The sequence below is a fragment of the Artemia franciscana genome, chromosome 12, assembly GCF_032884065.1.
Source record: "Artemia franciscana chromosome 12, ASM3288406v1, whole genome shotgun sequence".
Taxonomy (NCBI): Eukaryota; Metazoa; Arthropoda; class Branchiopoda; order Anostraca; family Artemiidae; genus Artemia; species Artemia franciscana.
This window is the reverse complement of record NC_088874.1, coordinates 10,337,808-10,354,956: the sequence shown is the minus strand read 5'-3', so window position 1 is coordinate 10,354,956 and position 17,149 is coordinate 10,337,808. Positions and strand designations below refer to the sequence as shown.

The window sequence follows — 17,149 nt, the reverse complement described above, 5'->3', positions numbered from 1 at the left end:
AAAGAATTTGCCCCTACTAATCGGTTATTTGTACAGGGTCCCAAGTAAACAGTTCTTTCTCTTTAGTTAACACTGTGAAGCAAAATCTAAAGTATTTTAAGACTGAAGAACTAAGACATCTTCTAATTGAAATTGTTGTTTTTAAAAATACAATCCCAAAAGGGCTACAGGAAACGATATGGAAAGGGATGAAAAAGTCTGTGACACCTGGGATGTAAAAAGATTCATTTTCTGATTAGGAATTAGTGACAGTATTAAAAGGACTAAAACAAATGATAAGGCTCCAGATGTAGATAGTATGGTAAATGAATTTCTTGATAAATTACTGATTATTATGAAAATGGTTTTTGAAAATAGGAAGTATCTGGTGATTTTAGGAAAATTTAATCAAACGCCCCAACAAGAAAGGTGATAAGAGTGAATGTGGTAATTATAAAGGCATTAGCTTGGATTCGGTAGTAAGCAAATTACTTAGTTAAGTGATCTTTTTTAGCCTTATAGATTTTGTTGATTAAGTTTTAAGGGAAAGACAGTATGATTTTTGGAAAGAGAGAGGATGTTTTAGCCAAATCTTCACTATTAGATAAATATTGAGAAGTGCCCGAGTCATCATGTTTATAGATGATGAGCAAGCGTTTGATTCATCTGATAGAAAAGGTCCTTTCCTTGCGTGGTATATAAGATATATACAGTAAAGTGAGTAGCGCTATGTGTGAGAACAACATTACTGTGGTTAAGGTAGAAAATGAAGTTAGTTGCTGGTTTCATTATTAAGTCAGGAGTTAAACAGGGTTACTTTCTCTCCCCATTTACGTGAATTGCTCTGATGGCCTTTTGGCCTAAGCAGCACAGCAAAGGTAATGAGAGAACACGGATGTTGGGCAAGTAAAGCTTTCCTAGACTTAGATCATGCTGAGGATTTAAACATCCCAGAGGAAATTATTAGCAAAATGAATGTATTTTTAAAGTTTTCGAGAGTCAGAACGCAAGAATAGGTTTAAAAATTAATGTTAAGGAAATGAAGCTGCTAAGACAAGGAATAAGTGAAGGAGAAGGGGTGATGTTTGGCATGAAAAGGTTAATCGAGTGGACAGCTTCATTTCCCTTAACAGTGTAGTATTATTAGTAAAGACGGTGGTTACAGTGAAGATGTTAAAAGTAGAATAGCCAAGGTTAAGAGCTTTTTTTACAGTTGAAAAAGTTCGGAAGAATAGAAAGATAAGTCAGCGAACCAAGATTAGAATATTGCAAAATACAGTGATGACAGTGGTCAAGTATGGTTCTGAAGTTTGGGCGTTTTCTAAGACTGAGGAGGATTTGCTAGATGTTCTCGAGAGAAATTGCCTGTGGGTTCTTCTGGGTACCCAGCTCACTGACCGTATATGAGACAGTAATCAATACGAGTAATGTGGTTCAATACCGCTTTCTAGGGTTATAATGAGAGAAATTTTGGGATGGCTAGGACACGTTATACATATGAAAGATGACAGGTTGCCAAAGACAGCCCTTGTTGGCCAAATGTCTAGGGCCAAAGGACAGGAAGGTCGTCCCTGCAGGGGGTGGGAGGATGTTTTAAAGAAAGATTTTATAAAAACGGAATCTTATATGAAGGTGCAGATAGGGAGGCTTGTAATTGACTGGGATGGAGGAAGAGTGTGCATAGATGTGTTGGCCCCATTTGCTTTGTGCTGCAATAAGTTGTTAGTAGTTCTAGTAGTACTATTTGTTTGTCATAAATTTTCATACTTACTTTTTTTTCTTTATACTAAATTTGACCTGTTTAAATTTAACCTGTTTGTTGATCCTAATTTAGAAAATTTCTCTTATATTATAGAAATTAGATTTTTCCTCTGTATCTATAATTTTCATTTTTTTTATTTTTGAAGGGGCTCTGTACAAAATTTTGTAAGAAAAAACTCCTAGCATGTGTGCTAGGAAAAAATCTAATCATATTTTTATATTTTGCATACTAAGCTGGATTAAGAAAATGCTTCTAGATAATATTTTTCGTTTTTGTCTTTAATTTAAAACAGAGATAAGCTTAAGCTTATGGTCACGGCTAAACTGTGGAGCGAAATTAATCAGTTTTTGGTTAAGAAATAAAATATTTCTAAAACATGGCTCTAAAAAAACTTTTTACTCTGAGTTTGAAAATGCAGTTTTTTGAAAATGTAGAGTTTTTCCAGCATCCTTAGGTATTGCGGCATCTTTTTTAAAAGATTTTTCTGTCAAACTCTTAAATACCAATAATTCTATGCAAAAGCGTGAAAGGTTATCTTAAAAAAAGACTCAAAAAAGTGATCGTAATATAATATTTAGCTTACTAAGGGACATAGTGTTCATTCAGCTTTTGACTAATTAACATATTAGTGACTAACAAAAACTGATCCTTCCCTAAAAAATAACCACGTATTCAGGTTTGGAGTTACCAAAAAGCCCACTAGGCCAGGGTCTTGGGGCGCACAATGCCCGGGGGCGCAATAAATTAACACCGAGTAATTCTTTTCCTAACAAAACTGGACTGACGTTTTTTATCGTCAAAGTACCTGGTACTCTCCGCCGCCGTGTGGCCTTACCTTAGAAAAGTGATCTTAAAACAACACAGGAATTGTGGCTACTTATAAATGGTCAGATGTCTCCCAAGAATGGCAGCTGAGAATTCGGTATCACCTCTCTTTTTTATTACTTTTAGCTCATCAGGTGCATTCTGTTCATTGCTGCCACTATCTCCAATTTTTGGGATTTCCCCGAAAATCTCTCATAAACGGAGCGGCAAAAACGCTTGGGCCTAGAAGCCTCAAAGCTTTAATTCCGGTTATGCACCTATTCATTTCTCTTGGTTTACAATCAGTTGCAGTTTGAACTTTGTCAAATTTGGAAAATGAGCAACGCTATCTATATTTAGGACCCGCAACTAAAAGTCGATCATACGCCTTATGCGCCATCAGTGGCGCATTAGAAGCTCAAGGTGCTATGGTGATTTTATTAAGAAGCCCCAAGCTACCACTCAGACTTGAGCTACATACAATCTGAAGGATCAATGGGTGAAACACCACTTAATAGTGTTTTGTTCAAAAGACTCGAAATTGGAACGATATAGTAATGGGTCTCTAGCAGAAACATTTATAAAGTGCGAAATAATTTTATCATTTCAAAGTCGGGTATGATCTACGCTGCAGGAAAGCTTAAACGAGGACAAGAACTGCGTCTTGATGGTATTTGTCCTGATCGTTTGCGTTGCGGCTCACCTATTCATTTTGTTCATTTTTACGCCTATGTTCCTGATATGTGTTTATAGGGCCACAGTTCCTCAGTTTTGTTTTTGATGGTATTGCATTTGAACATACCTAAAAACGCTAAAGACCCAAACAAATGTACTGGGTGTGGGCCAATTGCTACGTGTGATGTCCTGGGAAATATTTTGGAGCTACTGCTCATTCCCAAGATCTTTGAGGTTCGACTACTGGTAATTTGGCTTTTGTCGATAGCTCAGTTGTGTATTTGTTCACAAACTTCTAAGGATAATTATTAGAAAAGTAGATGATCCCGGATTGTTCCTATTTCTGGGTGGTATAACATTTCAGTTGCTTTTGATTTCGTAGTGAAATCTCAGATTTTATTAATGGTACTCGTCAAACTGTTGAGAATTCAGATGACCCATTTTAGTTTCAGAGCCATCGTCAGATGGCTCTTATCATTATTTAATGGTCCCATTAGGCTTATCTGTTGTCTTAGAAAAGGGTCCGTCCTGAATCCTGCACTATTTAATATATTGAATTAAGTTTTAACTGTGAGTATTGCAGGAGGATTTAGCATTGATCTATGCGACCTGAAGAGCATTCGTACGAGCTACAGAATACGCATTTCTTTAAAAGTGATCTAAATGTTGGCAAAATAATATTCAGCTGTAGCCTTCTCCACCTTGTTTACGTATTGCCTTTTTGGATTGGTTAAACCAAACTGATAGATCTAAACTTGGTCTACTTATTGCAAATACTCAGATACCCGCTTTGTGTGATAAACACTTACGTTCTGCGTTTGAAAAAAAAACTGAACCCAATTGAAATGTTATTGTCTTCTGAATCTACAGCCGCGAAAAGAGCAGTTAAATATTCGTTGTAATATTTATCTGTTCACGTATTTTTTTAGCGCAAATTACATATTGTATGGGTCCAAAATCATAGAAGCGTTGACCTCAAGTTTATGAAAAGCAAACCAAACTTATTATTGGCATACACATGTCAAATGTGGAAAAATCTAAAGTACAAAAATAAAGAGTATAGCCATTGAACGAGAGGCCAGTGAGCATATTGCCAACTATGCTTTTCTCTGAAAGCAAATTATTATTAATAAAACAAATTTATTGGTGCCCTCTCAAACAAATTTATTCTTCAAAATTCGCAAATTTTATTTCAAACAAAGGACATGGGAGTTGTTCTGATCTCAGTGTCCTAGGGATGTTAAAATGAACCTTCAGCTATGGTACCCGAAGATTGTTTGAATCTTAATAAGTTTTATCTGACTATACTCCTGATTTGGTGACCGTTCAATGCTGTTTTATACCGGTGTTATTAGTATTTTTAATTGTGGTGACTAAGAACGGGTCAAGACTGACTATTACCGATATCTTAAATTTTTGCTTTGCCTTTCTAAATATTTCCCTAAGGGTAAATTAGTTACTGTATGCACGGCAGCAGATATCATGCCAACAGTTCAAACCAGTACATTCGTCTGCTGACGAAGTTAGACTGGGTATAAAAAGTTGGAGCTGTTTCGGTGTTGTGAGATGATTTGAGATTCCCGTAATAAGTTCTTTCCCTTGAAGGGAAATACTGTTTGTGTGACCTCATAGTGGCGTCAGGATGGCCCTTTCGTGAGTTTGCCTTATCAGAACCGTGAATGCAATCGTCGCATCAGGCTGACCCCTCGAGGAAAGTATAGCCTAGTAAACGACACAATATTTGCTCTGAATTTTGATTCATGGATATTTCTTCTGGGATTTGTTGGGATTTGTTTGTTTTGGTGTGCTGAAAAACGTCTTCCTAGCTAAGTTATCTATTATGGGCTGCCTCGCTATATTAGCCGGGGTGGCAGAATGGATTGATCCTCTGCTTGGCAATACAAGGCCTAGGGATCGATCCCCGCTGCGGCAAGGCTGGACGACAGGCTTCCTACTTGTCCCTGTGAAAAAGACCCAGCAAGTGAAACGTCAATTTGACGCCCTGTGTGCCAGCAATAGCTCTGGAGGATCTTTTTTTTTTATCCTCATAGCGGCATAATATTTACAAGCATATTTAATGAATATATAAGGAATGAGAGGCAAAAGGTTTAAGATTGCTTACGCAGGAATTTTTGACTGTAGTTGATACGATGTAATGATATTACGCTGCTATGACTGTAGTTGAATCTGTTGATGTAATTATATAAAATTGAATGAAAAAGTTTGTGACACTTTGGAAGCGAGGGAAGATTTAATTTGGGAGGATGAATTAGTGAAAGTGCTAAAAGGGATAAAAATAGTAAGGCCCTTTGCGCTGATAGTGTGTTACACGATTTTTTTCAATATGGGGGTTTTAAAGTTGGAGGTAAATTACTGAAGATTATGAATATGATTTTTGAAAAGCGGGAAGTACCTAGCGATTTTAAGAAAACTTTAATTAAAACTCTCTATAAGACGGATTATAAGAGTGAGTGTGGTAAAAATAGAGGCATTAGCTTGGTTTATACAGAAAGCAGATTACTTAGTATAATGATACTTTTTAGACTTAGAGATGCTGTAGATGAAGTTTTAAGACAAGAACAGTTTTGTTTTTGGAAGGGGAGAGGATGCTTCTATCAATTCTTACTCTTAAATTAATGATTGATAAATGGCTGAGTCATCAGACCCCCTTAGCCCTTAGTTTGATAAATTATGAGCAAGTGTTTGGTTAAGCCGATAGAAGAGCTTTAGCGAAGGTCCTATCCTTGTATGGTATAGCACATAAATGCAGTAAACTGATTCAAGCTATGTACGGAAATAACATTGGTGCGTTTAAGGTAGGAAATGGGGTTAGTAGCGGTTCCGTATTGAGTCAAGAGTTTTGCAGGGTTGTGTTCTTTCCCTGTTTGTATGGATCACTTTGATCGACTTTGTCCTACGGAACTTGGCAACGGCTACGGGAAAGGATGGGACCAATTGGCATAGTAGAACCCTCCTACTCTAGATTATGCTGATGATTTGAGTCTTCTAGATGAAAATGATTTCAAAAGGAATGATTGTTTGAAAGTTATGAGAATTCAGAGTGGAGGAATAGGTCTGAAAATGAATTTTAAGAAGACTAAACCGCTAAAGCTGGGAATAAGTGAAGGTGGAGAAGTGATACTGGGTAACGTGAAGATTGATAAGTAGATAGTTTCACTTACCTAGGTAGCATTATTAGTTAAGATGTTGCAGTGAAGTTAAAAGGCTGCAGTGAAGATGCTAAAAGTAGAATTATCAAGGCCCAGGTTTCTTTTTTCCTCACTTGGAAAAAAGCTTGGAAGAATAGGAAGAAAAGTCTTAAAACCAAAATTAGAAGTTGGAAGCCACTGTAATGGTAGTGGTCAAGTATGGTTCTGAAACGTGGGTACTCCGAAAGACGGAGGAACATTTATTTGATGTTATCCAGAGGAATTGACAACGGATTCTTTTGAGTACCAGTCGGACTGCCTGCATTCCAAACAATGAGCTGTACCGAAAATGTGGTTCTTTTCCACTTTTTAGGCCTATAATGAGAGAAAGGTTTTGATGGCTAGGACACGTCTTGCGGATGACAGATTGCTAAAGATCGTCCTTTTCGGCTAACCATCTAGGGCCAGACGAAAAGCAGGTCGTCCCAGAATGGGCTAGGAAGAGGTCGCAAGGAAGGATTAAAGGGAAATTTGAACTTCTTTGGGAGTGTAAGAGGGAGGCTTTGAATAGATTGGGATGGAGGAGGAGCATGCGATGCTGTGTGGGCCTCAGGCAGCATGGTGCTGCGGTGGGTCGGTAGTAGTAGTAGTAGTATTTCAAACATCAAGTTCTTGATTATTAAATAAAGCGCCGTTAGACCTTGGTCTCTTCCACCGTCTTATCTGTGTTTTCCCGTAATTAGCTTTGTTACCTTATGTTTTTGATGATTTTTGTGATCATTCATTTCTTTTTTTTTCTTTTTTATGTACTGAGCTTTTGGGAAAGAGTGGGTTGCAATTCAACTGTAATCATAGAATGTTCTATAACAACCATAATCATTTTTTTTTTCTTTAATCCTAAACAACCAAAACTTACAAAAAAATGATTCGATAAAACTATTACGTACTAGCTGTGATTGGTAAAAAAATATTTTAGTTCATTAGTTGAATCCAGTTAAAAAGTTGTAATAGCAACACGAAGGCATCCTCTTGAATTCGAAATATTTTCCAATGTAGATGAAGTAGCAAAACTGCTTCAAATATGCAATGCTGCTCTTTAATTATACATAAAATGTAATGAAAACCAAATGGAGACATCAAATATTAAGAATCCCTGGCTGATTTTTTTCTTCGGGGGAGGGGGGTAGACGGTAGCTTAGGTTTGATTAAGTCCAATCTATTGATGTGGGTGAGGAGAAAACATTCATTTGATGATGTCAAGTCTTCTAAATTGCCATTCCTCTCCCTCCCTCCCTGTGTAAGTATGAATGTTAGTATTCGCCGCATGAATTTTCTAGTAGCTGCTATTTTCAAGCTTATGAGTGATTCTTCAGAATATGACACATTCAACTTCAAGGAAAAGTTTGCTCTAATTGTCTGCAGATTTCTGTTCATGTTGCATGATTGAATATTAAAAAGCTTTGTCTTATACGAAAAACTTATCCTTTATACAAGGGGGCCTGCTGTCTCCCTAAATCCTGATCTGCTTATTATACGGAAGTTTAACTTCCGTATCAACGTCGATCTCGTATAATAAGAGGAAACATTGGCGCAAAGGGTGATGAGGGGATATGGTGTTTAGTGGGTATGATGTTTAGGAGAGCAGCAGCCTCTTGACGTATAGCATAATGTATGTTCGTTTTAAGATCAACGTTGCTCTCTATATCATTTGAAAAAAGATCACTATTTTTTAGGATCAAACTCAGGCTTTTCCTAAATAAAAGGGAGAGGGGTTACCATCCCCTTCGTCCCCCCGCTCTTTAATTTTGAATGTTTCTTCTAAGTAACGGTCTTCCTCTCCGTAGTAAGTATAAAAACATGCAATAATGTGTAACCCTTAAAAATATTATCGATATCTTCTGAATAATTACCATTCATCTTACAAGTGAAGGAGTACCAATACTACTCCGAATGGCGTAATAGCCTCTAAATCTTAGAGAATATGTAAATAGTTTTTTGATAGCTGTACATTGATTGGCTATCTGAACGATTTTACCCAACTGTGTTTTGGCCCTAATCTGTCCAAAATTGTTCTTTTGTAGCAAAACATGACAGAAACCAAAATCTTGCTGCTCCAACATCTCTTCTTTTTTTTTTACTTAAAATGGACATTGTAAATTTAATTTCCATTCAAATAATCACTTCCTGATATTATGTGGCCACTGGCTTATAACAAATCTTGGTGAAAAAAAGAAGATAATATACAAACTCGAATTCAAGACCAGTCCCCTCAGGAATTTTTTTTTTTTTGGAGACACAGACTTGAAAACTTCCGGTAAGAGGTGGATGAAAACCTTAAATTTGATGGCGTAGTTCTCACTTCACTGGATGTAAATAATCATGTGCATATAAATACATTATAACTATAAACATATTCCTAAATAAACAAGCATCATCTAAATTATTATAATTATCAGTTGTATTCTATAAATTATTACGTCTGAAAATTTAAGAGAAGTTATTGACCGGAAATATCAATTGGGATGGGAGAGGAATGGGCAGTTGACCCCCTAAACATTTAAAATTCTTTTATATGTAATATTTTTAAAAGATTGAAAAAATCGTTCTCCCCCTCCCATATTTCTGTGAGTTGGCGCGACTGCTATTGACTTTTTTATGTTTATGCTTTTTGGGCTCTCAGAGAAGGGAGAGGGGTGATGTAAATACAAGGGCAATACTTTTTCAGAAACTAACCTTTAAAAAAATTATTTCAGAGATGAAATATTTCTGTAAGTCTTGAAGCATTTGATGTTGACACACTTAAACAAAATACTATTGTTTTATCTTGACTATTGTTTAATCGATTAAAACTGTTGTTTTATCGATGTCTATTAACTATTTATGAAAATGTGTACTTTTGGAGAGGTTTTTTCGATGATGTTTCGCTTTATTTCTCTATTTGATTTTTTTTTTTAAGACTTATATAGAGCAATTATATAGTGGAAAAAAAATAAGAGCTTGTATTATTGCATTTTACTTATTACATTCCCACAAAGCTTAATAGTAATTGAAATTTTAGGGTTTGAACAGTTGAAAAATTTACTTTTAATCCTGCTCATTTAACGTTATTGTAACATTCTCTTCTTGGCGTCTACTTTGTTCCGGAAACCCTAACCAGTGGCGGTTTTGGCCTCTCTTGCGCCTGAGGATAAATTTTAACAAAATTTTCATTTATTAACAAAATTTTTATTAATAAAAAAAAGTTTCATTCCTTTAAGTCTGTTTTTTTTTTCGTAGTTTGTATGGGAAAAGATATAGGAAAAATGAAAATTTTGTATTCAATTTGCTTATACTTACTTTCAACTGCGCCCTCTACTTTATTTTAGTAAAAACAAATTTTCAAAAATTACAAATCCTTATAAATGTTAGATTATTTATTTTAAATTTTACACCCCTAAAATTTCTCCGCCTGGGGCAAGTACTCCCTCTTACTATAACTCTAAGTGTGATTTTCTACTCTAAATGTGGTTGGAAGGTTTCCCCTTTGGAGGGAGAAGAGGGAAATAGCCTTTGAGTTATTTTATCAGAGCAAGATATCGTCCTCCCTCTATTCAAGTATTAATTCCTACTATTTTAGTGTGTCACCTTAGATTTTTTTTTTTTTTTTTTTTTTTATACAATTACGTTATTATTGTTGCATATTTTAGACCCCGTGATGATGCAGAAGTTCATAACCCAAGTCAACGAGGCAATGTTACTGCTTTCAGAGTATAATAAACGACTTTCAGAAGAAATGGATGAAAGACGAAACGTTAGCCGAATGCTTAAAGATTATCTATTATCTCAAGAAGAGTTGCTTGATCAAGCCCAGCAAAGGCTTGAGGTGTGTTTTGATTTTGTTACAGATTTGCTTGTAGTAAAAGCTCAATTTTTTACATGATATATTTTCTAGGATTTCCCATTCCTTTGGTTATATCTTAAGACTTTATTGTTACAGTAGTTACTGGTTATTCAAAAATTTAATCCATCCGTCTTTAATTAAGTGTGCATGTGTTGTAATTTGATTTGATGTGAACTACACAAAGTTTAAAAAAAATTAGTGGGTTTCGACAAGAATGAAATGTGTGACAAAAGAAAAATCTATACCAATGGGATTTGAACTTGCGACCAATATTATTGATTTTTACGAATATTTGACATGTTTGAAGACTGGTCGAAAAACATTTGGTAAGATTGGGTTGGATATTTCAGCAGAAGAAAGGGAGGGTAAAAAAAGAGAACCCAGTATCAGACAAACTTGATTGAAGACATATAAATTTATTTTATTACTTTTCGTCTATACATTTTAACTTTTTTCTGTTCCATATTCATTGCCTATTAAGAAAGTTTTAATATTTCCTGAAAGTGAGATTTTTTGCAATCACACTTAGTAAAAAGAAAAAAAATAACATAGATTTCTCCAAGTGATTTAATTTTCTATATCAGTTTTTCCGTATGATTTAATTTTCTATACGTAAGAGCGTTTTTTATGTTATTCGAGGCAAAACGAGCATGTTGATTAGAATCCTAATTTTGAAAAGTTCGAAATTAAAATATTAATTTATGTTAAGTTATGTTGTTTTATACTCTGAGTGTATTTTTGGATTTAAATAAGATAGTTTTGTAATGAAATGTTTTTTTGCATTAGTTCTTTGCAGTTTAAACGATAAGATACATTTCATTGGGGTGGGGCTATGCATTGATGCTTAGGAGGTGGTGTAAGGACTTTTTTGAACAGCACATAGCTTTAAAAATGGTTGTACTTAAATACTTTTTGTGGCAAGGGAAGGGAGATCCAGGATTCTCTGGGAGGGCGTCTCTTTCCAATTAGATGCCTAGACTCTGAGCAGGGTTACGCTAAAAAAGTGATCTATTATGAAACTTAATAACCGAAACAATGGTTTAGCATATTATACTTGAGAAGAAAATATGCTTTTTCCATTTTAGTCGAGGAATATATATTTTTTTTTCTTACAATTGTAACTTGAAAATTTGGATTTCAACAATTTTCAGTTTTAAAGTAGTCTGCTTTCCAGCTGAAATTTTATTCACACACAAAAGTACTTACGTAGATGCGTGCTGTTATTCGTTATATTAGCTATCTTCTTCTTACTCAGCAACAATCGTACACAGCCACGGTAATAAAACTTAACACCACTTTTTTTATTCCTTGAATAAAAACCGTAAGTAGTGACCGAGATGGCAAGAATAAAATTTTACTCACATGTTTTTTATCTGAAAATTGGACTTGTAAATTGAAATAGGAGTTCAGTTAAAATGTTGAGGTAGAGACACGTCCAAGGTCTTATTACTGTTGTGGTATCATTCAGTACAATTACTCGCAAAATTTCCAGCTATACAGTCAACTATGAAGCTTGTCTGCAGGTTTTTTCTGCATTTCTAGCATTAGTGCTAAAGTTAGTTCTAAACTGTCGTTAGTCATAAATGGCTATTAAGTTATTTTACTTGTAAAGATTTTACCCAACCCTATATTATAAATAGATTAATGAATTACTTTTTATTAATTTACTTTCTGCGGGAGCCAGACGATAATCCATCCTGTCCTGCAGTACTGGACGACAGAATAACTGACGTATTCCGGCCCAATCCGTCTGGAGCTATTTTTAGCCTTTCCTTATCCTAGCAACGTTCGTATCGGCGGAAGCCAGCCCGAGGATCCAGGTTATTCTTAGATGTTTTTCAGAGATTCTTTGTGTCCAGATTGGGAGGGGGTCGTAAGTGAGGACATCTCAGGCTATGGTTCTAAGTTGCCAGCGTAGTGTGGCTTCCAGGAATTTCAGTCGCTGTTGTTATATTATTGTCGAGAAGGGGTGTTTCCGGGCATGGTTTCGTCAAACCTCAGCGTTCGAAGAAGCGCTCTTAATCCTAAAAAAGGCAGAAAAGCATAAAACAAGTCTCATGGTACAAAATGTCAATTGCTGTTTTCAATTTAACCACCAGAAGAAGAAAAGGTAAATCCATTATCAAAGCAGAAAGTCAAGTTTCGAAGGACGAAAGGGTGTAGACTGTCTTATCCCAACCCAACCAGCAGTTTTAGGCCGAAATTAGCCATTGCCTTAAATCTTAGTGGCTCGGCCAAGATAAGAGTAATTTAGAGAAGGTAAAACTTCGGCCTTTCTTTACCTCCTAACAACTTTGTTACAAACAATATTCCAAAATGGTGCGTGACTAGTAAAAAATTTGAATGTGTGTATGAAAGATTCCTTAGAATTTACAACGGTTGTAAATATGGGCAAGAAAATGACACGGATTTGTGCTGTAAGTCTGAGGAGTGTGTCTCCTGTGATGAATTGTTAGTAATAGTTGTTGCATTAACCAAATCGGTGAACATTGAATTTAGAGCAAGAAATTAGTGTTGGTATACTGTTGTAAACCACACTAACTCATCCAATTAACTCAAGGTAATAAAAAATTCGGCATACAACCTAAACTAAAGGTAGCAAAAACATAAACCAGGTCTCATCATTTTTCTATTTTTGCTATCATTTTTGTAATTTTCGCTATGGTTTTACTTTTGAGAATTTTTTTTTTATTCTTGAAGGACTCGGGTCTGGTTTTCTCAATAAATCGCTATAACCCAGTTGTAAAAAATATAAACAAGTTATCAAGATGTATAAGTTATTATTGTTTATTATGCTGTTTATTACATAAATATTTCGTATATTTATTTACTATATTATTTATAGAAAATAAATAACTTATTTACATTTTTATGGCTGCAGTCTGGGAGATGCGATCCGATTGATTATTTTATTTATACTCAGTTGGAAACATTATTGTTGTATGTTACAATTTCTTCAGAGTATATAGGATGGTTTTTCAATAAAGTAAAGTATAAATTAGGACAAAAAAGATGTACACTGCCCAGTCAAAGACGACCTATTTTCTGTAAAATCTCCAATTAGATTGGAAAATTTATGATAACTTGAAATCCGTGTTTTTCAGTAATTTAATAAATCATAATACAAACCACTATTTAATAGCATGAAACAAGGAATAATAAAATTGTACGTACAGAGTTCTATTGAACTGTTGTCTATATTTCTCGCTAATACTCCTTTATTCAGCTAGGTATTTCACGGCGACTTGTTGCACAAAAGGACTTATCATAAAATCTGAAATATTTGCTAAAAACTCGACACTAATTATTATAAATAAGAAAATGTCTTCATTTCTTTGAGTGAACATGAATATACAGTACCTGGCGTTTTTTAAAGTTTATATATATAATGAAAGGATCTGCTATTGATTCACAAATGTACCAACAATCAAAATACTTTAGAAAATATAGAGTTGAACTGCAAAAGATTTAACTAAGGAAAAAGATAATTTTTCTCATAATTAATATTTTAGATAAGCTACATCCAATGTATGAGTGTTTTCATGTTTAGCCTTTATCGTATCTTCAAGGCTTCAATTATAGGCTAAACCCATCCTGCAAATTTGAATCTTCCTAAATATTTATTGCATTATTATTGATAAATTAATATATTAATTATATTTCTAAATTTATAACGTATATATAGTTAGTAACATTTTGTTTAAGTCACATTTAACATATTGGTGGGATCATGTTCAACAATTGTCGCCCTTAAGAATCTACATTAAGCTCAACGAGCTTAGCTCATCCTGCTTTGTTGAACCTTCCTTACTTGCCAGCTGTAGTGAGCTTCTCTGGTGTTAAATTATTGTTCGTCAGTGCCGTCAATTTGGGTTACAAGGCATTTGCCTCTTTCTAGATTCCCTCTTCCCTTCCATCGATTTTGGAAAATACTTGTTTTCGGTATTTTCATTGAAAGATACCTTTTTTATTTCCATTGAAAAGTTGAAAAGAACAATGGAATGTCTCCATAATTCCCCATAATTTTGATCAAGGGGATTTTGTTATAGCTTTTGTTGGAGGGGGGAGAGGCTAAAGAAAAACCTTAACGAAACGGATAAAAAATTGTTTATATGCATTTTGATACTTTTCTTTGGGTCAGACAAAAATTTCAAGGGGGTTCAAATACATTAGCCATGATTGAACTGCTAAGATCTTGGGTCTGACTAATCTCAGTACAAAAATGTTTAAAGTTAAATTCTTATACAAGATTGGACCTTGAAAAGAGGGTTAGAAAACTTGAAAACCACTTAACTTACTTATATACCTAATAACTAAGTACTTAACAACAATTAGTGCCAGTAAAGAACTAGTCCTCCTCAGAAGGACACACTATAAAATTCTGAGAATGACTTTTAAAAACTCGAAAATCCTCGCTTTTATCATTCTTAAAAGCGATTCCCTTTACTCTCCCCCCCCCCCTTAATTTGTAAATATATTGTTTAAATTATATATCAACTTTTTCTGTTTCTTGATTTCGTCGACATTGCTTTTTTCCCGTTAAATCTATTCGAACAAAAGAGCAATGCATGGAAAATGCCTGAAAAGTACGTAATTTAGGTTCTATGTTTGCACATTAGGAGGAGCTGTTGGGAATGATATAACTAAGTGTTTTAGGGTTTCCTTCTGAGAGGGAGTAATTCTGCAATAGCACCGTAAACTTTATTTGAGGTACTTTGTTAATATACTTAATAGTAAAATAATAACACTTAAATAGTACTTATACTTAAATAATCAATTAAATGCTAAATAATACTATATTAAATAATTTTTTATGCTTAATAATACTTAAATGTAGCTATCATGAAGGACTTTTATCACTTTTTTCGATTTTGGAAAATCGAAAATCTTTCGAATTTTTTTACCCTTCCATCGATTTTGGAAAATACTTTTTTTGGTATTTTCATTGAAAGATACATTTTTTGTCCTTCCATTGATTTTGGAAAATACTTTTCTTTTGGGATTTTCATTGAAAGATACCTTTTTTATTTCCATTGAAAAGAACAATAGAAATTGTCTCCCTTCCCCATAATTTCCGTAAATTGACGCCACTGTAGGTATTTGGCATTATGTTGTTGTTGTTTTTTTGTGTTTTCTTTTTAACTCTTGGCTCTGCGTTATGGTAATTTTAATTTTTATGACGGCCTTACGGAATATTGAAATAATTCCAAGTAATTGTTATTCCAAATACTTCTTATTTTGAACTTTCATGCCACAATACTCCCTAATATCTACATGACCCTCACACAATTTGGTGGGAATGATCTAATATCCTTTTTTCAGGAATACCAAGGAAAACTTCAGAAAATCTATCAAGTCCGAAAAGAACTAGAAAATCATTTGAATAACCTACCAGATTTGACGCGACTACCCACTTCGAAGAACCCTCTTCCCTCTGCCGGGGACCTATTTAAAAGATGAGTCACCTTTTGCATCTTTATGAGTACTTCTTCGTTTATTTAAGAAGTGAGGATAAAACCTGGACAAAAGTGAAGACTTAGTTGATGCTCCATAAAGGAGTGTGACTTTTATATTTTAATGTGTTCCTTACTAAGTGAAGTTGTACAAATTGTGGGATGATTTTTGAGACTAAGTATATGCAATATGTTTACACTTCAGCCATCTTTCTTTGTATCTCATCTTTAATAAGTTCTTTTGGAGGCTTAATAGACCGTTTACCTTCAGGTCACAAATTGAGTAAATTGTTGCAGCACTTCCTAGCAAACAAGAATTATATCCATTGTAAGCAGGCGTTACCCAAACGGTATGGACAACTTATTAGAGTGTAAACTGGTACTAGTATCGAGAAAAAGAATCACTAATGTCATCTATCGTTCGGCTTTTCATGGCTTTTTTCAAGCCTCGTTGTATTTTTTTGAAGACTGAAATCAGAACTTATTACTATACTATTTTTGGCTTATTATTAAACTGAAATAAATGTCAAAAACTCCAAACGCTAGATGATGCTGGTAATTTTTTTGACGACACTAATGCCAATTTCCACTCTTGCAAGTTATCTATACCTTGCAAGTGGGGTATATCCCTACCCCACTCTTGCATGCTATCCGTAACTTGCAAGAGTGGGGTATATCCATACCCCACTCTTGCGTTTTATCATTTGGTGTTACCATTGAGTTTAGGATAAGAAACGCCTCAACACATGGAAGAACACATTTCTGATCCAGTTTTCTGAGATACCATCTTTGATAGCGGAATTGTTGATATTTGTATAATTATCTGTATTCATTTATAACTGAAAATGAACTATATCCATATGTAGTTCCCTTTTCTATGTATTTTATCCCTCTTATCCTTTTGTGTCATTGTCATCAATCCGTGATATTAGTTAAGGGGAGGGGCTAGGAGATAGCTGTGTTCACCTTTAGTTTGCTTGCTATTGCAGGAAAGCCTTTTAACAAGGCAGTTTTCATTAGCAATTTTTTACGAAGAATGGTTTTGTTGCAGCACATAAGGCAGATATGTGAAATTTTTCCTTGTAATTTGGCTTAGTAATTTTGTTCCTAGTAATTTATGTGTTTACATGCAAGCGGCAGATGCTAGAAATACAGATCTGGGTAGAAAGCTTTTTTTTACTATACATTACTTGCTTTGAAAAATGGATTAATATAACCGGAATCGCAAAAATGGCCGTTTTTTCACAAGAATTAGTGGTAGGAACCGAGGGACACGGCACAGTTTTATGTCTTTCACCTGGTTTTTGTGTTCTCATATTTCTCAAGAATTGCATGAACTTGAGGCAATAAACGCTACGACATTGTTGAATGTCTAGCTAGTATTTTTATTGAGATGGTCTAATTTTGTACAATGGAGTTTGTTAAAATATACCCTAGTACGTATTGA

At 34.6% G+C, this 17,149-nt stretch overlaps 1 protein-coding gene across 1 annotated transcript in view; it reads left to right on the top strand.

Moving 5' to 3' along the window:
* LOC136033665 (regulation of nuclear pre-mRNA domain-containing protein 1B-like) overlaps positions 1-17,149 on the top strand; it is a 42,597-nt gene extending 25,448 nt beyond the window's left edge. Inside the window, exons 5-6 of the mRNA XM_065714497.1 lie at positions 10,056-10,231; positions 15,572-17,149. Of these exons, the coding sequence (XP_065570569.1) occupies positions 10,056-10,231; positions 15,572-15,709 (314 nt within the window). The 3' untranslated portion in view covers positions 15,710-17,149. The remainder of the gene's footprint in view (positions 1-10,055; positions 10,232-15,571) is intronic.